Source organism: Aptenodytes forsteri, unplaced genomic scaffold, assembly GCF_000699145.1.
Source record: "Aptenodytes forsteri isolate BGI_AS27 unplaced genomic scaffold, ASM69914v1 Scaffold349, whole genome shotgun sequence".
Taxonomy (NCBI): domain Eukaryota; kingdom Metazoa; phylum Chordata; class Aves; order Sphenisciformes; family Spheniscidae; genus Aptenodytes; species Aptenodytes forsteri.
The window spans coordinates 1,008,838-1,030,806 of record NW_008794452.1 but is presented as its reverse complement, the minus strand read 5'-3'; the positions used below and the strand labels follow the sequence as shown (position 1 = coordinate 1,030,806).

At 40.2% G+C, this 21,969-nt stretch overlaps 1 protein-coding gene across 1 annotated transcript; it reads right to left on the bottom strand.

Annotated features, from left to right (window-relative positions):
• Positions 1–13,438: 13,438 nt before the first annotated feature.
• CDK1 (cyclin dependent kinase 1) lies at positions 13,439–21,159 on the bottom strand. The gene is made up of 7 exons (XM_009290505.2): positions 21,123–21,159; positions 19,506–19,662; positions 18,266–18,389; positions 17,699–17,869; positions 16,952–17,115; positions 16,680–16,821; positions 13,439–13,555 (listed from the first exon to the last, which is right to left on the bottom strand). Exons 1-7 carry the CDS (start codon positions 21,157–21,159, stop codon positions 13,439–13,441), a joined length of 912 nt encoding a protein of 303 aa, XP_009288780.1.
• Positions 21,160–21,969: the final 810 nt, after the last annotated feature.

Sequence of the window (21,969 nt, the reverse complement as noted above, 5' to 3'; positions counted from 1 at the left end):
TCTTATCTCAACCCACAAGTTTTCTCACTTTTACTCTTCCAATTCTCTTCCCCCTCCCACCTTGGGGGGAGAGTGAGCGAGCGGCTGTGTGGTGCTCAGTTGTCGGCTGAGGTTAAACCACGACACATATGCACATGACTAAATAGGTGAAGAAAATATTAGGGACATTCACATTTTAGATGTGTTCATCTGAGACTCTCTGGGGCTATATATTTTCTTCAGCATGATGAAGCTCTCAGGGATGCTCTGTCAATCTGGTATGTGGTCTAAGTGAACACTCCTCACGCTGTAATTTTACCTGCTGTAGGGAAGATGCCTCCTGCTGTGAAAGTGATTGTTTGGTGGTTTATAAAACAGGTCTGTATGGGTTTGTCTGGGTCTCTTCCCTTTGCCTGCTCCTGCCGGCCCCTTTCTTGCCACACCAGGGTTTGCTGGTGCGGCAGCCACCTCCAGAGAGCACCGCTGCTGTCGGACGTGAGACAGTCCCGGGTGGCAGCTGGGAGCGAGATGCTCATGAACATCGGAGCAAGAGCGCTGGGGCGGCCAGTCCCTGTGCATGGATGGGGGCAGCTGAGCCAAGCCCCACACCCTCCTCTCGGCCTTTGCAGAGGGCTGGTGTGGGGTCGTGGGTTTGCATGTCAGCGTGGTACCTGAGGCGCTCTGCACAAGGCAGTGGCCGTGTCCTGCCAGCAGATCCAAGCTGACAAGCCGGAATCCAGTACAGTTGGTTAGTATAATGGTGGAGCTTTTTGCCTTCCGGTCCCTCTGTGAGGCCTAGAGACTTCAAAATGAAACAAGAAGCCTTTTAAATGAGAGCAGAGGCACTGATAATCCCATGTAGCCATAGGACATTAAGCCTACAGTATTGATGTCTCAGTTTGGCTCTTGCAACTGGTCAGAAAGTCTTATGGGGCCGATAAAGATCACATAGCTCATAATTTTATAGCCAGAAATTATTAAAATAATTATAATAAAGTAATAATAATAAACCTTCACTTACTTTAATGTCAAATCTTTCTGACGCTGACTGATTCCTCCGGCTTGCATATAACTCCCATAGCCTGAACCTCTTCTGAATGAGTCCCACGCTCTTGTTCCACAATCCCATGGGTAAAATCTGAAGAGCTGACTTTACCTCCTCAATAGGTGAAAGGCTTTTTGGGCCCTTATAAGAGATTTCACTGAATGGGAAAAGCTTTTCTTTGGAAGCCAACTTATTAAAATGGCAAAGTCAAGCACTGTCAAAATCATGGCAAATGCTGTGAGCTTGTCACTTTGAAATTGTAGGGGCAGATGGTGAGAAACTTTCCTGCTGGTCAGGGAACCTTCTGAAGGCTCAGTTACTTAGACCAGACTGATTTTTTAAAAACATTTTTTTTGTAAGAACTAAACTTGGATTACCTCCCATTTGTCACAGGCTAAAAGCATGCATCACCTAGTATAGGCCAGCTGCTTCACGGTAATGTCACGTCCCAGAATAACCTTTTCATTTGATCGTGCCTTTGGTAAAGCAAGGAAGCCTGTGAGCTTATTCCTTGTTCTGTGTTCCTCCTCAATCTTAGCAAGCCAGAATTGAAATGCAGCGGCATGTTGGTTTTGTTTTCTTTGGTTTTTTTTTCCCCAAGAGACTTGAAGTAACAGAATACTTTCAGGACAGGGCTTAAGAGCTAGACAGCAAGACAGTGCCTATTCAAACACAAAGAATGACTGGAAGAATAACCATTGCTGAATGTGGGCTCGCTACTGAACGGACAGCTGCCTTGAATATGCCGATAACACGCCTCGAGGCTGTTCAGAATTTTTGGGTTTCGGTTTGGTTTTGTTTAGTTGGTTGCTGCTGAAGAAGCTTTCCTTTCCCTGGTATTCTAAAGGCATGTGTTGTGACCTGTCACTTGCTAGATGTATTTGATGTGAAATTTGAGTCTGGCCATGGAAAAGCACACTGCAGGATTGTGTTTATTTTGCTCTCTGCTGGAGGTAACACTGAACAACTTAGTTTCCAGTTTTGTTGAAGTTTCAGCTCAGATTTGTGTTGCAAATGTAATAATCACATTTTAGGAGGAAAATATGGCACGCATGGTCTACAAATAGAAGGTCCAGAGCCTCCAACTTTGCTTTAGCTTTTCCCAGACTGTGGCTTTCCCCAGGAGAACAGCCATTTTTGCTCTCTGCTGGAGGTAACACTGAACAACTTAGTTTCCAGTTTTGTTGAAGTTTCAGCTCAGATTTGTGTTGCAAATGTAATAATCACATTTTAGGAGGAAAATATGGCACGCATGGTCTACAAATAGAAGGTCCAGAGCCTCCAACTTTGCTTTAGCTTTTCCCAGACTGTGGCTTTCCCCAGGCGAACAGCCATGTTCACATGAAGCTCATTGCAGAAATTGTGCTAGAAACTCCAAAGCCCAAATTCACAGCTAATGTAAATCTTCCCTAGACACTAAGGGGCTTCTCTAAATCACTTCTGCTGAGACTGTTGGCTTCGTCAGCTAGGACATACTCTCCAGATTTCAAAATACCAAATGGATTTGAAGTCCGTTTACTCCTATCCTAAGAATTAAAGAAATCAAATCAAACAAACAATGGAACCAAAACAAAAACATTTTTCAGTGCTGCTTGGTTGCAGAGAGATTGCAAAACAGAATCTTTTGCTTTGCAAACACTCTGTTTAAAATAACTGGTAGATATATGCAGAGAATACTCTCAATTTCCGTTCAAATGACAATATAGAGGTGTTGAGGGCTAATTAAAGCAGCTGATGTTTGTTCAAAGCTTGAAGAAGGGAAAACCTGGACAACCACTGCTTTTTATTATCCATAAACTTTGCCTTTTTCTAAGCCAGGGCTATTCTTAACTAAGAAAGTATTTTCAAGCTGTGTGACATGCATTACATGAGAAAATTATACATAGCGATTTACTCACCTATATAAAATGTTTTTAATTGCAGTAGTCCATAATGTCAGAGCTAAAACTTATTCTTCTTACTGACACGAGGGCAAATTAAACTCCACCTTATTTCTCTAGTTTTTTTGCTTTGAAGAGACCAGCCTAGTTTTTACTGTATGTGGCAGGAGCAGTCAGAGGACTCTAATTAAGTTAGGATATGTCTAATCATTTCCTAAGAAAAAAAGCATCTTCCGTAGATTTCTTTCCTGTAGCCTTTCAGTAAGAAGTTGAGTGATGTCTTGAGCTCCCGAAACACAGGGTCGTTCCTACCTGCAGCGCTTACCTCTCCTGCACCTGATTTTGTGTGCAGTGTTCATTGCGTTGCAATGTATTGTGACTGAGAACACATCTCTCAAACCGAAGATGTGAAGCTGCGAGGCTTAGCATTCCTGCTGGAAAGGAGCACAGCCTGGCTTACGGTCTGGGGTTTTGAAGATGAGCAGCAAGAGCTAAATCATACAGTCAGTCTTTGGCAGGGTTTCCATGAGTTGAAGAACGATGTACGGCGACTCTCTGAGTTAAGCCAATGACAGATTTTACTGAAGACTCCCTTTTTCTTTGTACTTAGTCTCTGTCCTTAGAATTGATGTTACTTGTGGAGATGGGTACGTCGCGTGTGATTTTACATCTTTCACTGAAAAACGCCCCGTTATAAAGCAGCAGCATTAGTATTTTCCCCACTTACCAGAACAAGTACTTTGACAGGGCCACATGCCATAAGGGAAGACACCTGCTGTATATTTACATTTATTTATGCTCTTTGACTATGTGTAAAATGCACTTTTACTTAGACCATATTATAAACACTCGAATGAGAATTGGGAAGTGATTAGTGTATTTTTCCATTCCCAAGGATAACTATCAAAGTATGTCTCCTACACGTTAGCACCTGCATTTCTGCCTCAAGCAGCTCAGAAGAACTATTAGTGCAAACTTGTGTTAGTTATGTATCTGTATGTCACTCCGTACATTGAGAGAGGAGAGAGAAAAAATCCTAACGCTTCATGCAGCAGCACTGAGGTGAATTTTACCAGGCATGTGACTGTATAATCCCATGCCTCTGAGAGCAGATCAAGACATCTGGGAAGTATTTTACATAGTTCTGCTTTTAGCCAAAAGCTTTTGCATTTAGGAGAACACCATTATCAACAAATAAAATCAAGACCCTATATTTAAAGTCAGTGTTGAGGACCAGATTCTCAACTGCTATAAACTTGACTTTATTATTATTATTATTATTTTTTACCAGCAGAGAATCTGGTCAGGCTTATGAAAGGTACTTAGGAAATGACAGACTGCAAAACAAAAATAGAGGCACAATTTTGCACACACGTATCAAGTACGGAATGGGAAATCTAGAGATTAAGCATGCAGACTTCAAAAAATCCACTGCAAAACTGGCCCCTGTGGACAATTGGTAGGGATTTGAGAGACTGATTATGAGCCTGTTGTAGTTTAACTATTTTGACTGGCACTTCTGTGACACTTGCTTTATTAAGTGTAGTCATTCTCATCATTAATTTCAGCATGAAATAGTTTTACAGAGGCTTTTGTGCATTAGCCTAAATGATTCTTCACTAAAGAAAGAAATCAGTATGTCAGTATGGTACTGGACATCTTTGAAGTTAGCAAAATTTAACTGCCCAGATGTTTCATGAAAGGCTTTCAATTCAGATAGTATTTTCAGCCTGGCTGCCTACCAGAAAATAAATACCCTTCAATTTTTCATGGAGCCAGGAGAGTCTGATAGAGTTTTTCTCCTCTTCCCTGCCCACCTGCAGTGGCTGTCAGTACTGAGGTACCAGAGTGACACCTCGTGGTCAAGAGGGAGGCAGAACAAAGAAACTTTAGGAATAATTGGTATAAAAATTATATTCTCTTAATACACATCAGGACTTTACTACATTCATCTACAATAATGTTTCCTACAGCTCCGTTGTTTTTATTTTCATGTATTTATGTATTAAACCCCAAATACTAAGAAAGAAAATAAAATTTATTAATTACTGATCCAGGGAAAAGTACCAGATTTCTGCAATGAGATAAAAAAAAAATCACACTTCCCCAAGGTTTTTAAAATTTTGTTTTACTATTAAAATCATGATTATTTCTCAAAAAACTTTTAAGAAATGCTTCCCTGTAAGCCCCTCCCCCCCCCCTTACGGGAACATAAAATAGTTTAAGCTTTCTCAGCCATTTGCCAATTTTATACGTTCTACACTGTTTCACTTCTTCCTTTTATCCTTTTGCCTATCACCAAAGGATGCTGAGTAACTATTAACTTCCCAGCAAGTCAGTAGTTCCAGTACATCTCAGGATGAGAGGCTGAGCTGGGTGAGGTAATTCACAGAAGCTACATTTCCTCATCCTCAGATTATAGTTTTAAAATAAGATCAAGACAAATCTAATAAAGAGAACCCCGCCTCCTTCTTTGCAGCCAGTGAGTTAGAAGATATTTCAGAAACACATGCCTGCATTGGGGGAAAAAAATTGGCAGGTGTCAGGCACATTTGTAGTGCAAATTATTATATGTTCAGAGCCCAGAGCAAACACAGTTCAGTAAACAGCTGTGAAATATTTACATTCCTGTCCACAGTTTACACAGCAAGGGGTTGAAATGGAGCATAGAAGCTCAGAGACTTGCTCACGCTGAGTGATGAGCGACTGTTCTGAGATAACACAAAAAAGATCAAGATCCTGTGGGAAGCAACCAAAGATGACCCATGAAGATGGACACTAAGAGGTCTTTTCCCTGCCTTCCTTCAACTAGTCAAATCCTTTCTGATCCCCATAGGTGTCTGAAGACCTGCTAGGTCACAGCATTAAGCTGTTCACAGTATGATCTATTAAGAGAGCCTATAGGGTGAAGAGGACTGGCCTTTCCTTTTAGCCCCCCATGCCACCAACTGGGAGCATTTTAGAGCCTGAGCTCTCCTCTGATATTAACAAGTCAAGATGGGACAACCTTAGGTATTAGATAACTCTCCTCATTGTCTTTAAGTCCCCATTGGAAGCAAGACAGGCAGGGCCAGCCCTTGGTTTGGTTATGATGTTCTTCCTCTAATAACTGTCAAGGAGAATGGCCTTGAAAAAGGTCCATCTCTAATGCCGCTTAAGTCAATACACTCAGGTAACAGAGGGGAAGAAAAAATGCACTGAAGGGCAGTTGGAGGTGGAGGGAATAGCAGTGAGGGATTTTAATGATACAGGCACAAAAAAAAAAAAATCATTTTTTTAGGCAAAAATAACTTCTGAAAGACTGACAATTGGCAGGAAAAGTGATAATTAATGGGTCTTGTATAAAGAAAAGTAGCAGGTGCAGAGCAAACAAAAAAACCAGGGAAGCTCCTTTAGCCCCACTTGGATTAGAGGCCCACGGGGCATTGCTAGCAAAGCAAGTCTCAGCTGTCATGGGAAAAGCATATTGCTCTAGGACTAAGGATCCATGCTACAAGTTACCAAGATCACAGGTTTTGAGTCTGTCACAAACACGTTGCCTTGCACGTACTGGATATTTTGAGAGTTGTAGGCAGGGCCTTTTAAAAGTAAAATTCAATAGGTTACCACTTAAAATAGCTTCGGAAAATATCTTCTTAAGAAACCTCCTCCAACAGTCTAGTCTAAACCCTACAGAGGTCAGCAGAAAGGCTTTTACTAAATTCAAAGAACTGAATATAACTAATCCTTTAAAGCCCCTAATTATCCCCAAAGGCATAATACCTGTCATTTTAGCAACTAGGAGAGACCAGCTACCACTTCCAATTCTTCCATTAAAGGCAGCCAGCCACCTATACTGGATATATATGTTTGAGATCATTCAATTAATCAGTTAGCAGCAGCATCAATAGGGACTGCTATTGATTCAAACACAATGAAAACATTTTAATAGCCAGTAGACCACGCTGAAGTAAAATATGCCCAACAACAGAAGTGAACACCCAGTACCCTGCTGACATTTACATGTGAGGAGACAATACTTTCTACAGGAATACACAGCGGGAGCAAAACCAAGAGTCATTACCTGAAGTCAGCCATTGACACAGATGTAAACCACAGCAGCTGGTGGTCAAAGCAACGGGAAGTTTTTACATTACCCCATAAATTGATGCAGCTTGTCAGAAAATAAGGCAAAGAGCTTGGTTGAGAATGAATAGTCAATCTTAATGAAGTATGGCCTCTGTATCAATGTTTCCTTATTCTCACTCAGTCTTTATAAAGCTGATGCAAAATAAAATCAAATAGAGCCAGTAGTAGTGCTATGTCTTCATGCAGGTCTGTAGACATCAAGCAGGAAATACTGCTGTTTGAAACTGGCTGTTCAGAAGTAACCCCAGATACTGATACAGGAATGCTAGTAAGTTCAGTCATTCATTGCAGAAGAGTTTTATTTGCTACTTAAAAGTAGCTTTAAGTGTAGCAAATGCAGCTGCAATCTTGCTGAATAGATATTTTCTTGAAAGTGGTTTATGACTCCAGCAGGTACATTTCCCATCCCCTCTCAGAGAATATAAATCTTACACCTACCCCATGTTTCAACAGATGGAAGTAGCAAAGGAGCACTTTGTAGTGCATGTTCCAGGACAAACAGGAGGTTCCTTAGGTAATTAATAGAGGGGAAGGTTATTTACATGATCCTTTTTAGCAAGGTCACGATAGCTTGACATCCTCTCCCTCCTGGAGAAAACTGATTATACAGACACTGAAAACAGATCTACACGCAGCAGTGAAAAAGCTAAAGTCAGTCCTCTTTTAGCACCATAGGAATTAGATCAAACACGCATTTACCAGCTGCTGCAGGACCATCCCAAGACAGGGCCTATTCAGCCCCTAAAAGCTTGGTACCTCCCTGAGCTGCTCTATTGATTTAGTTAACAGCAGCTTTAGTCTTCAGTCAGAAACCAACTTATGCATAAGGGACATTTTCCAACTTTAATTGTTCAGAGGTGTGCAGCATTTTCCTTCATTTAATAAGATCTTTTTTTAATCATTAATCTCCTTCCTTTTGTCACACACATCATTACCTTAACCTCGTTCCCTTTGGCACTAACTCCGCACGCAGCGTAAAGCGGCATGTAACATTCTCATTTCCTGGCAAATAGCGTGGTGTTCCAGTGGAGTCGGCTTTGCCAGTCATAATAAGTGCACTCTTCTGGTTCTAGTAACTGCAGTTTCATTAAGTGTTGAAGTTTTTCTTTAGCAGCTCAAATTGAGAATAGTCCTCTCCTAGCACCGATAGATTGCCACTAGTTGTAACGTGGGGTTAGGACAGACATTTAACATATTTCTACAGCACCTAAGGCGGATATTATCGGACCCTCTAGGTGCAACTATAATCCACCTAGTGAGGGACATGGATAGGGATTATGAGATACCATGCTTAGTAGCCTTGCTCTTTCAGAGCTGGGTAGGTAGACAAAAGGGGGGGAGGGGTGTGCTCCCCCCCAAATCAAATATTACCAGATGGCCTGGTAGAGCCAACAGAGCAGGTTACAAATGAGTCAGCTGCAACATGCTGACCAGGCTCAGAACAGTCATATCAGACCAAGCCTTAGAGACACTGCTTTGGGAACAGGAAGTTAGCTGGTTAGAGCAGAGCTCAGCCCCCTGCAGCGTGGGTCCCAAAGACAGCACACAGACACATTTGGACAAGCAAAGCACAAGGCTGGTGAACAAGAGCCAGAGCAGCTCAGGAGGGCCAGCAGTTCCCAACTCAGCTCTGAGGAGCTTCTGTTTTCCAGAGGAAAAAACCTGAGTCTTCTTCTCCATGAGGTGCTTCCCGTCTCCCACTGAGATTTAAATAGTGCTGGATTTTTTCTTAATTAGAGATCAATTCTGCTACACTGCCCTTAGAAGCGTTCTGACATCAGGTTTAGATCAGTAAGGAGAAAGCAAAAGTCTCAAACTGAAAGCATTCTCCATTGAAAAAGTGTTTAGGAAACTTCTCATGTGTCTTTTACTCTATTCATTGCCTTCAGATCACCCTTTTTCCCTAGCATTATTTCTGCTGCTTGCATTTCTTTTGTCCTGTGCTCTGAGCAGCTGCTTACCTGCTTACAAAGACCCCTTCTTTCTCATCCATCACAGTTCCTCCTTCAGATCCTCGCTCCTCCCCCCCGACCCCCCCAAGAACTCTTCCTGGCTCTTCTCACAAGAAAGGGGGGGCCAGAAATCACAGGACTCGAGTGAAAATGTTGTTCTCCAGACAAGTCACCAGACCTCTCTCTGCCTTGGCCCCTGACTGATACTCTAAGATGGCACATGCTAATGCAGAGCATTCCAACCTATGGGTGGGAAGTGCTAGGTATTAATCTTCTTGGACTTGCCTTCACCTGAAACATTGTCTTTTCTTTTTCATGTAACTTCTTGCATCTCCTACCCCAGTAAATACTGGGAAGAGAATATGATTTGTAACACAGCACATAGCCAATGGGTTTTAAGAATTAGAGCGTCTGAGAAAGTTAGAGACTTACACTTTCAAAAGCAAACACGACTCTAGAAGTGGCTGATGTATGACAGGGAAAATATTTAAGACAAGAAAATAAGCAGAGAGGGATACCACAGTTACAATCAGATTGCTAGGGACTGTCAAGTGAGAAAGAATCTGGATAAAGGAAAATGCATGCAGAGATGAGTTCTGCATGTTTGGTAGCAGCACTTTCAGGAAGAGATACCTGCTGACACTGTTCCATCTCCAGATGCCACAAAGGCACATAAACACTGATAGGAAAACACCCAGAAGTCACTAGGAAAGAACAGAGTGTAAATGAAACTTTGTTTGAAACAGGGTAAGTCTGCAGCAGAGCATGCCTATCAGCTAACCCTGCTCTACCTGTCCAAATTAAAAAGAGGATGGATTCACTGAACACTGCAGCATAAAGGCATTGCTAGAAGTACCAGTCCCCTCTGACCCTGACATTTGCACCAGAACATGAAGATGTATAGGTTTGTTTTTACACCAGCTTTTACAACATTTACCCCATTCAAGGATTTAGAAAGCAAAATTCTTCCTCTTTTCTTTGTTCCCTGTAAAATCTCTACTTTTAAGAGCCACTTATTTTAAAAGCAGCAGATGGTAATACCATATTCTCACTAAAATGAATTATGTCTGAGTAAAATAAAAGCAGCTGAGTTCAGTCTACAAGCATCTAGTAGGTGGCTGGCTATTTTGAAAAGAACAAAACTCACTAGTGCTTGGAAACTTTAAAAAAACCTCACCAAAACCCTAATTTGATCCTGTGTAAAATACCATTCTTGTATACACCAAACCTTTTCATCTGCACTACTTTTTAATAGGATGGAGGACAAGCAAGTTAAGTAAAACAGCAAGTTAAGTTTATCATTCCCTGCTGGGGTTTGCCTATGCTCTAGTAAACATGTTACTGAACAGCAGCCATAGCACCAGAGGTAATACTGATGCAACATTATGGAACTTTATTTAAAAGCAGTCTGCTCTTGGTTGAAATAAAGTAACTCCTCCTTCTCCTCCCCCCCCCCCCCCCCCCAAGTTCTTACAACATTCAGAAGAAAGCTACTGCAAACTCATGGAGCTTTTACAGATGCTCACTATCACTATAAAAGCTCATAAAGGTAACTTTAAATTCAACATAGTTACATTATTTACTAGTAATAACAGTAAGCGGGCACTTAGTAACTTAATTACTAAGTAACTTAGTACTAAATCTACTGCACATATGGAGTGGGGGAAAACACACTTAAATGCATTGCCTTCTAGTCACTTCAGAAAAGGTACAATGTTTTCTATTTTCAGCTAATCATTCTCCATCTGCAGCTATGAAACATACGCTGGCTATTGCCTGGTACATCCATATCCAACTGTTAGTTTAGTACAATTCAATTGTCTAAACATCTTAATAAAAATTATAAGCCAGTGAAACCCTGCCAAGCACTACAATGTCCTCAACTGAAGGACGAGTAATGTAGTACTACAGCAATTCAATTCTCACAGTACATAGCCAAAGCACTATCAATAAACAGGGCTGCCAATTATTACCCACAGTACAAGGCACCTCAAGTTTTCACCAGTATAAAATGGAGTTCCAGATGGCCAAAACTTGACCACCGCAAACCTTCCACACACTAGATCTAAGCAGCAGGGCAGTTAGAGTGTAGGTGATGTATTTTTCCTTAACGTAAGTTATGTGCATCATTAATAACTTAGCACTGTATTGCAGAATGGAGCTATTGAAATGAGTCATGTTTTTGGGTATAATATTCGCCACCTTATCTGACCTCAGACACTGATGGGACAGCGTTATGTTTCTTTCTCTGTCCTATTTGCTAGGAGTACTATAATAGTTCATTCAGAGCTACAATGGTAGCTGTGTCACAACACCAGCCATAACAGTGCCTGGGTAAACAAGGAAGACTGCAGACTTGTAGTAAATTATTGTTTAAAATGAAGCTTTCTCTAGAAATTTTAGTACTGAAATCTTTTAGTTAAGATGGGTAACGCGTTCACTGCATCACATGAAACTGAGACAGACACCAGTACTTACGTGCTAAAGATAGGGCTTTATTAGTATTGCAAGCAACAAAAATCTTGAGTTTGCCTAGCTGAAGTCTTTTCCACACAAAGAACTTAAGTAAAAGTCTGTCCACTACGAAGAGACAAACTAAGTGTTAAGGTCCCCAGTATTTGCTTAAACAGATTAAGTTCTGATTTTCAGAGCAGTTGCTAGCAGGTTCCCCTTGTCTTTCTACACTGATGTAACCAGCTAGCACCAGCAATACTATCCCTTGGCCTGTAAAGCTCATGTCAAATTACTACATTCAAAAGCAGATAATTAGGTCCCTAGTTTAATTTGAAATTGCATCTTATCACTGATGTTAATAGAAAGGAGTCAGCCATAGCAGTCTTCTTCCCCTCCCCCTTCAATTAAGAAGTAATTTTCTGTATAAGCAATTAAAAAAAAAATCTCTCCTCCTTGGCTCTCCACTACTAAATGATTCCATTAAGCTGACAGTATCCAGATACTTCTAGAAATTAAGAACCATCCTGCAGAAAACAATGCTAACCCCAACTGGTAGTCACATCTAAATGCTACTTGTTAACAAAAACTAGGTCTAACCCTAATACTTTCAGCTATTCATCAACAGACACAATAAGCAGTGAGGGACAGGATGTCAGCATCTCCACTGCTTTTGTTTCGAAGTCTCACTCTTCAGCAGCTGGTAGGACAGGGCTCTTGCAAGCCTCACTGTTTACGAACAGTTCATTTTGTTCCTTTCACATGCCTGATTTAGAAACTTAAATACCTTCATTACTATTCCACACTTCGCTGCACGCTTTGGCCCCTAACCAGCAAGGAGCACCATGGTGCTTAGATCCAATAATATTAGACAGATGTGCACCCTGTCCCTATTGATGTATCTGAAAGCCAAGAATAGAGATAGCAATTGGAAATCTAACATACAATAAATAATTAGTATATACCTTTGTGAATTTTGTTTGAACCTTTTACAATACTCTCACCTGTAAAGTTAAATGCTGGGGAGCTTTAGAAAGCTCCTGCTTTAATCGTGGGAGAGTCTGTAGACACATAGCATCTCAGTCGATGATTACAATTCCTAGCAGTCATTTACTTGACTATTCCTATATGAAGATGGACTAGTTTTCAAATTCAAGCATAATCCAGGGGCTCTACCTTTAATAAGAATCAGAGGACCGTATTATTAGCAGTTGGAAGGGACCCTGTTAAGCAGTTACACATTGGTATATAGAATCCATGTAAAATTTAAGATCTCATACCTTAACTAGTCCAGGAGCTGGAACTATGCCAATTCACAAGTTCATATGCCGATGTCTAGGTAAATTCTTGGGCCTTCAAGATAACAGAAAAGTATACAGAGCAAGGATTTTTCCAAATGCTGATTTGCAAATACCTTCACAAACACAAACCCTAAAATAAGTTTGACCATCTACTTGGCTTAAGTAGTAATCCGCAATTCTTCAGTTCAAAAATACCTCATTTACACATCCTTTGGCACACTGATTGCCACACTCAAGTAAAATTTTAAACTGACATTATACTAAAACAACTCAAACTTCAGAGGAATTTCCTACCATATCTTCCGGTCATATCAAGAACAGCAATTTAGTAGTTTAGGTTACCTGCCCCCCCCCCTTTTTTTTTTTTTTTTTTTTTTTTTAAGACAAGTGGTACCTTACCAGCACATTCCAAAGAAAACAGAGTCCTTTTGTAGAGCACCCATAGTCTGGAAATAAGTTCAGTCCTTCACTGGATTTAAAGCTTTATTTATAGAAAGTTCACTGCATTAATGGCAGCAATATTTGCACTGTATTTGAACTCAGCACTAATAGGTTAATATTTACATTTAGATAACATTTAAACCAAGACAAACTAAACACAGCCACAGTTTTAGAGCAGAAAGACAGACATACAAGTTACAGACAGACTTAATAGTAAAAGTAATCACAATTATTTCACTCTGGTTGATTTAGTCCAAAGGTCTATTGTTTCTTAATCAGATTAGCAGGAAGAGTGGATTTGTCCAAGTCATCAAAATATGGATGGTTCAAGGCCATTTTGCCAGAAATTCTTTTTGCGGGATCATAAATTAACATTTTCTGGAAGAAAAAAAAACAATATATTGACTCCCTTATAAAATGGGAACTAAAATCACGTTAAATAGGTAGGTATTTAACTACAGTAATAATCAAGTAGCCATAAAGATAAATTTTCCCCCTATGTTCCATGATTTCTCAGAGAGGGAGAGGTCATTTCCACCTACAAGTCAGTAGGAGGCCAGTAGTAACGCCTAACATCTCAGAAAGTGAAGAAACATTTGTTTTCCCATTCAATAACGAAGCCCATGCATGTGTCAGGGTACCACATGCACAGAACTAAATCCAGAACCAGGCATCAAGTGGCAGTGATTATTAGTCTCAGCTTCTCAACTAAGGGAAATTAATAAGCCTTAGGCTGTTAAAGCCCAAAACGCTTACAAGGACAAGTGGTCCTATGCTTGTTTTGTTAAGCCAACATTGAAGAAACTGATGTCAAATTGCTCCTACTCAGCTTGGTGCAGCAGTTTACAGTTAAAATAAGTGATCACTCAGTCTGAAAACTTGAGTTTCTTTGCAATAAGTTACTTCAACGGAAGACATCCATAATAAAGTTGATGAGAGCAAATAGAGGGGATGCCATAGCACTAAAATAGCCCCCAGAACTTTCTAGAACAGGCAAGAGAATTGTTTTGCTAGCAGTTTTAAAAAAAGCATCTACAGTTTATATCATACAGCCAGGGGCCAAAAAAGAGGAAAGGAATGAAGCATTTTGCTAGTTTTAGGTCTAGTAGAAAACTGCTAAGTCTCTGCAAAGTCTTTTTGCTTTTGTTTCTCCTCACTAAAGGAGAGTACATTTCAAACTCAAGTAATCAGGATTCTACCAGCTGCTTCTCCCCCATCCCCACAACAAATTTATCTTCCAGAAAAAAGCTTAACCAGTATGACTGTGCCCGGTATCCAGTCTTGACAGTTAACTATCTTTAGACTTCATCCTACAGGGAATCTTCCAAGTTGATGTAAACCACTGAATTTGCATTTATATTCTCTGAACTCCTGCCAAATGCAATGCTATCTCTAGATTTAACCTTGTATATCCTATTTTACCTTAAGTGACAGGTTCCCATTAGCTATACCCCAGAACAACAGTATCCTATAGCTAATACTGATATCAAAGGTTCTCTTAAAATTCACTCAGACAAAAAAGGGCAAATTTCTCTGAAAAAGGAATGCTGTGACATTGAGACTACAGCACTTCAGCTGCTAGATTAAGTGACCATTTCTTCTCTGAGCAGTCTGGAACAGTTTTTCCTGAAGCTTAGTGTCTGATAGACCAGAGCTTTTGATGACAGCCATTAAGTGCTTTGAAATGCTGGCCACAGAAGTTATTTGGCTTATGAAGGTCTTAAGACCAATTCCTTGAGTGAGGTTGTAAACTTAACACAGAAATTTGCAACCCCTTTTCAAAGACGGCTATTTTATATACTGCTTCCATCCACAAGTCTATAGAAGGAGAAATTAACATTTTCATTGACACATCTGAACTTGTGCTCTAGAATGAAATATTCAGTTTTGTTGCCTTTAAAGTTATATTACTGCTTCAGGCTTAAAAGTGCCATAGGAAACTTAAATGGATTCCAGATGCCTAAGAACTCTGCCATACCCCTGTCACCAGGCATTAATAAGAAGCTAAAATTTCAACGTTAATTAAGGCAAAACGATACAAGATTTTACAGAATTTAATATTCCTTGAGATTAGTATTGTGTTAACACTATTTGAGGAATAGTAATTTTTTTTGCCTTTATTAGCAGCAGCCCAAAACATCGTTTTTTACACAATGAAGCCACAACTAAGCTCAGATGAGTACTTAGCAGGCCAGTTACATGACTAACAACATTCACTTGCCTGTTCAACTGTTTTTATTTTGTAAACACAATCAGTAACAATTCTACTGCAAACTGATTTAATAACAATGCTGTCAGTGGACACAGAGGAATTATTCCCAACTTAAGTCAGTTACCTCTGTAAAACAATACTGCTACAAGGTTCAGAGGGCTATCCAAAATAACTATGTGTTTGACAACTGTTGTTCAGATTGTCAGTCTGAACTGTGGCTCTGTTCTCACAAAAATTGTGAGAAATTGTGCTCATTTGAGTTTCTTGGGTAACACTGCTTCAGAGTATTTTGCCATAGCCATACCAATATAGGTAATAAACTACTTTTTGACTGCTTAAAAACATGAGCCAGCTACACAGGTAATTGCTGTACAAGGTTCCCCTTGTACCAAGATAGTTCTGAAGTTCCAGCTTCTCTTAAGACACACCCCCATCTGCAAGTCTGCACTGTATAAATGCAGCTTTAGGATAAGTCACCAAGGTACATTCTTATATTTAGGTGCACCTAAGATCACACCTAAGATGTGATCTAAATTAGTCCACAGTGGCAGCATGTGAGCTGGAAGAGCACTAAATGGAAAAGTCTGATGAAGAACTTGTCAAATAAAAGCTTAGTGTAGTAGTTCAACTGCATGGCCACAGAACTAAAGTAAACTCACACTAGACACAAAATACACCAATTAAAAGTTAATCCACCACAGCCAAAAAACTAACTCAAAATTTAAAGGCAATTGAGACAGACACTGCAGACTGACTTAAACTAAGCCCCTGGTTTCACAGCTAATCAATAAATTCAGCTGTTTCCATTATTGTTTATTCAGTTAAGACCACCATGAAAGCTTAACCAAGATGAGCTCACCAAGATTAATCCACATGTTACCATAAAAGAAAAACATTTCCAACTGGATCAAGCAGTCATACAAGCCACATCATAATTAGTGCTGGCACCAGGAAGGTGACAGCTACAGTTTGTGGGCAGGAGCCTTCACTTAGACCTGTTTGTAAAAGCTCATCTTCACTTTCAAGTTGTACCTGGCTTATTAGTATAAAAAAGCTGAGGCATAATTGCTTAATGAGAAGAGTAGTCTAGTCATCTATTATTTATGAAAGGAGTGAGTGTCACACAAGGTGTCAGTTCCACAAGAATGACAGCCCATACCACTGCTGATAGTTTGAAGATCACCATATCTTCATTCTAGCCAAGACTGATTAGTATAGCTTTATGTATTCTAGCGTATTTAAAATGACCTGTTCAATTTCTTAACCAGCAGTTTAAGAAAGACTACTTACAGACAGCAGATCAAGTCCATCTTCATCTAAGTTTTTGACATGTGTTCCCAGGCTGCCAGGTTTCCATTTGGGGAATGTGTTTTTATAGTCTTGCAGCGATTCCACTTCAGGCCATACATCATTGTTGGGGGTACCTAAAGCTCTACGGAAGCATAAGCAAAATACTGAGTGGTTTAGTCTGAAATCTGTACGCACTACTATGATTTTAGTAAGCACACAGCACTGTTGTGCAATGCTGCACAAGTAGCAAGGAAAGGTTCAGCCTGACATACCTGAAGATTCTGAAGAGCTGGTCAATCTCTGAGTCCCCATGGAAAAGTGGCTTTTTAGTTGCCAGCTCAGCAAATATGGTACCTATGCTCCATATATCTACAGGAGTAGAGTAACGAGCAGATCCTAGCAACACCTCTGGAGACCTGTACCACAGTGTCACTACCTATTGGACAAGGAAATTTTTTTTTTATAAGTTTATAGAATCAGGTCCTCTAATTGACTGCAAGCACAATGGCTCATTCATTATTAAGCAGCATTCACAGTTTTTTGGTTAAAATAATAGCCAGTGCTAGAAGTTTTAGTGAAAATACTGGTTTTGAACTTCATTTACAGATAAGCTTAACAAACTCCATTGCAGTAGTCTCTACTGCAAGCAAAGCAGTTGCCTACACTACTTCCCAAAGAGTCAGAAGCCTTTAGCAACCAGCCACTAAAACCCTCAAACTCAAGTACTTTGTGAAGCAAAAATGCCCTTACGAGACAATGAGCAATAAGTTCTGGCCCATCTGATTCATTGTCAAGGTAATAGTGGGATTCATAAGATGCTTTGGAACCTTAGAGTAAAACCACAGTCAGGGAGATGGAAAGCCATTGAATAAAACAAAACCAAAATACAACTTTTTGATACTGCTGGTTTATGACTTCAAAAGATCCATGATTCTTTTTTAGCTGTTTCGTATTCAGTTATTACCAGGAAGCTAGTAAGCATTGTCCAAATCACCAAGAGGATGTTCCAACTCACTCACTTCATGAGTGTATACCCGCACTGGAATTCCAAAGGCTCGAGCCAATCCAAAGTCCGCCAGTTTAATCACTCCTTTGTCATCTATTAAGAGATTCTGAGGCTTTAAGTCTCTGTGCAGAACTCTTCTTGAATGGCAGAAGACAATACCTTGCAAGATTTGATACAAGTAACTCTGTAGAAAGGATGAAGTGGGAGGAAAAAAAAAAGGAGTAACCTTTAGTACAAGTTAGTGTTCTGCAACATAAAGCTGTTGCCTTACATTAGCTCTCCCCATAGTAGTAGGAAGTGGAGATCCAAAGCATTGCAGATATTGAGTTAATATCAATCAAGCCACACAAATTAATTCTTTACTTAAGCTTAATTTAAGGCAATTTAATTTCAGTAATTAAAAGAATTTGAAGTGGCATTTGAGAGCAAAACTCACATTCATCTTATCCACAGCTGCTTCTTTAACCTTTCATTTCTCCTGAAGGAATTGTTTATACTGAAAATAAGAGCTGCTTATAGCTTTGTAGGTCATCTTCTTTAGATTAATTTCTCTCTTTTATTAAGAAATTGTCCTCATTACCTTAACACGTGAACGATCCAAATATTGGCCAGATGGAATAGTATCCAAGTATTTCTTGAGATCCATGGAAAGGAATTCAAAGACGAGGTACAGTCTTGAATCCTGCATAAGAACATCCTGAAGACTAAAAATTGAGCATACAATCAACTCCGTTGCAAAATGCTTGGACTCACGGTCACATTTCCCCTCTCAACAGGAATACAGGCTGAATTTCCAGGTTCCTGTTGTGAAAGCCTTAAAAAGCTTTCAGATTTCAAAGATCAACAGACCTAGTGAGTTATACTTGATTTTCCAGATGACAGTGTATCTGAAATAGTGCCAGACTGAGATAAACACCCTATATGCTTCCTCTTAAACTTATGCTCCCTCATGCCTAGTATCAGACACAGGTAGTCTGAGGAAAAAATATTGTTGCCTTTAAAAAAAAAAAGACTGTGGGTGTTGGTGCCTAGCTTCCATTTGAAGCTGGCTTATTAGAGCAGAGCCTGAATTACTAGAAGGGTTTAAGGGAATTTTGTAATAGGAACCTAGACACAGCAGGATTTGCACAGGTTTTTAAGTATCTCCTTCATCCTTAATAGATTATAAGGGATCCTAAACCCAAGCATACATACATTGAGACACTACATGGCTGGAACTCAGCCAGTTTTAAGGCACATTAGAGAAAGTATTTTGCTGCATCAAAGAGCAAGTAAATATTTTGTGGTGAAGACAACAGCTGCGATCAATTCTACATGTCAAATAGTCACTGATAGAAGTTTCACCCATAGCTTAGATGTGCCAGCTGTGACAGCATCATAATGCAACACGTAAATCTCTGCTACAAAACAGCAAGGAAGTGATTGATGACAGAGGCTCACATAAGAACACTAAGGTCAAATGGTCTATTCCAAGGTGCAAACAAAGTTCTGAGAGTGACTAAAGTAACAGTGTACCTTATGAAAACTGGCTGAAGCTGTCTCCATTCTGACAATAACCACTCTGAAGATAATTTACATAAATTACAAAATCAACAAATAAATTTGTTAGAGTCCTAGAATGGGAAGAGGCAGCGCAAGGAAGTCTTAATTAGAAAACTGGCATAAAGATAGGCTTTGGGACTATAGCTATTTGCTGCAAAGCAGACACTGTATTAAGCAGAGTAGCTTTCACCTCACTAGAATGGTAGAAAAATAAATTTCTTGTCTGAAGGGACCTAGTGCCCTTCAAAGAGTTTAGCTAAATACCAGTATATGCATACCAGACTATATTGGGATGATGCAGCTCTTTTAATAAAGAAATTTCTCGGATAGCAGTACTTGGAACACCTTCCTCCTCACTTTCTAGACGTATTTTCTTCATTGCAACCACTTGGCCTGTGATTTTGTGCCGACCTTTATACACAACACCATAGGTACCTGAACAAAAAGACAGTGAAACGCATGTAGGAAATACCAGCTTCAGGTGCAGATAAGGCACTGCAAATAAGAATTGCTAACATAGGCAAGAGTCCTTGCAATCAAGTATTTTTTAAGTATTTGGCTTGATTAAGAACTACTATTTAGTTTTGGCAGTTTAACCGTGCAATAGTTTAGTTTGTTTAAAGCATGCCACCCATAAACAGTATCATTTGTTAGGACAGTGTACTTAGTAGCCCAAGAGTAAAACTTGAATATTTGGAAGATGTAGTCACAAAATCAGATGCTATTTGAGTTTCAGGTTGATTAACTTTCAGGCAAGATCACTATACCTCTTCATCCCCAAGGGGTTATGATTTTGCCATTGATACATCATATTAAAAGGCTAAAAGTTTAGCTGCAAAAAAAGTCACGCTCCCTCTGCAATCAGAGATCTATCCATCTGTTGGTCAGATCTATAGAAATACCTCTAGCACAATCCTCAGTGCAGGGGAGAGGGCAGTGCTGCGAGTCTCAGCATAAGCCAAAACTGTAACCAGTAGTAAATCTCAAATCAATAATCTACCTTAATCATCAGTGTTCACAGAAGTAGAACCCTCAACATACCAAGACAGTTTAAGTATTCTCTTTTCACCCTTCTCGAAGCATGAATCCCTCAGATTAAGCTCAAACTAGTTTCTTTCAGGGAGAAAGATTCATGCACAAGGCTTCAGTTACGAAGCTTTGTTGTAAGATCCAAGCCCACACATTTTGCTATTACCTTAGAGAGCGCCTTCTTAGAGGAACATACTGCAAATTCTCAAGTCTACATTAAGGCTAAAGCATTATAAAACACACTGACTTCCGCATTTAACATAGGCTGGATTTTCAGTAAAAGGGGGGTTGTGACTAACATCTGCATTGAAGCAATCTTTTTAGTGCCTTATAGTAAATGAATTGTTAAAATTCACTTCTCCACAGAGGTGTACAATCTGCTCTTTCCCTTGTCAGGCATAGCGACCAGATATAATCCAAGCAGAACAATCCACAAACCACTGCTCCCTACCAGCAGCTCCGAGCAAAGTAAGTATGCCACATAGTACAACTTCAGAAGCAACTGGTACACAAGTTCATACACAAAGGAATGGAGGAGCTTCCTAAATTGAAAAGCTGGTTTCAGGCCTCGGAACATTTCATTTCCCCACCCCACCCCCGGAGGAAAATTACACCATTAGCCATCAATATGAAGGCAGATGATTCAACACTGATCAGTTGTTTCAAATAGACCATGTCATCTTCAAAAGAAGGGCAGTCTGAAAACTTGTACGTATAGAGATAATTACCGCAGTTAACTACAGGCTTATTTTGCCAGTTAGTTGAATCTCAGTAGTTCCTCTAATAGCCAGAGTGCACAGAGCTTCCATGCCACTTGATAACTCAAACTGTGGAGCGTTACAAGGCTCATGGTTGTCCATACTTACCTTCCCCAATCTTCTCTATTTTTGTGTAATCATCCATTGCTACAGTTATCCCTGAAATGAACAGAAAAAAAACCAAACCATGAGGGTGAATAGTTGCTGTCCTGAACACAGCCAAGTCACAAGGTCTTTGAAGCTAGTTTTGTCTTACATAATTAGGATGTAACATGGAACTCTTACCGTTCTCCTCAACAAAAACACAGGTTTTTATTCAGGGTTCCAACTAGAAAACTGCATCCCAAAGTATGATTAGGCATCAACTCAAAGGATTAAGATGCTTTTGTGAAGAAAGCTCCTCCAAGCAACTGAAAAAATACACCCTACTCATTATTTTTATATAGTTTCTCATTAGCAGGAACCCTGCTATCTAAAATCACAAGGTTTCATGTTAGCGAAGTAAGGGAACACCAGCCCCGTATCATTTGATAAGTACACAGCACAGTCTTCAGAGCTACAAACCTAAACTACATTAACGGGCACAAGACACTAGGAGGCCTTCGCACGTGGTGGGAATAGCAGTTCACACCTTCCATGCTGCTCTTGGCCTCCTTCATTGAGCGCAGCTGAACTTTAATACCGGCTTCGGAAGTGTTACGAGCTAACAAGCAAATCTGTAGTTCCTACAGCTCCAGAGGAGGCTTCCGAACCCAGGCAGTCGCTAAGCAAGCGAGGAAGGGCAGCGAGCGCTCGCCCCTAGCCCGCTAACCGTGCAACCGAGGTCAGGAGCACGCTTCCATTTCGGTTCAAGTGCTGCCCCGCTGTCACAGGTCGCATCACCTCGAAACCGCCCCCGGTTCAGAGCCCATCGAAGGGAGAAGCCCCGAGTACCCGCTCGAGGCGCTGGCGCCCT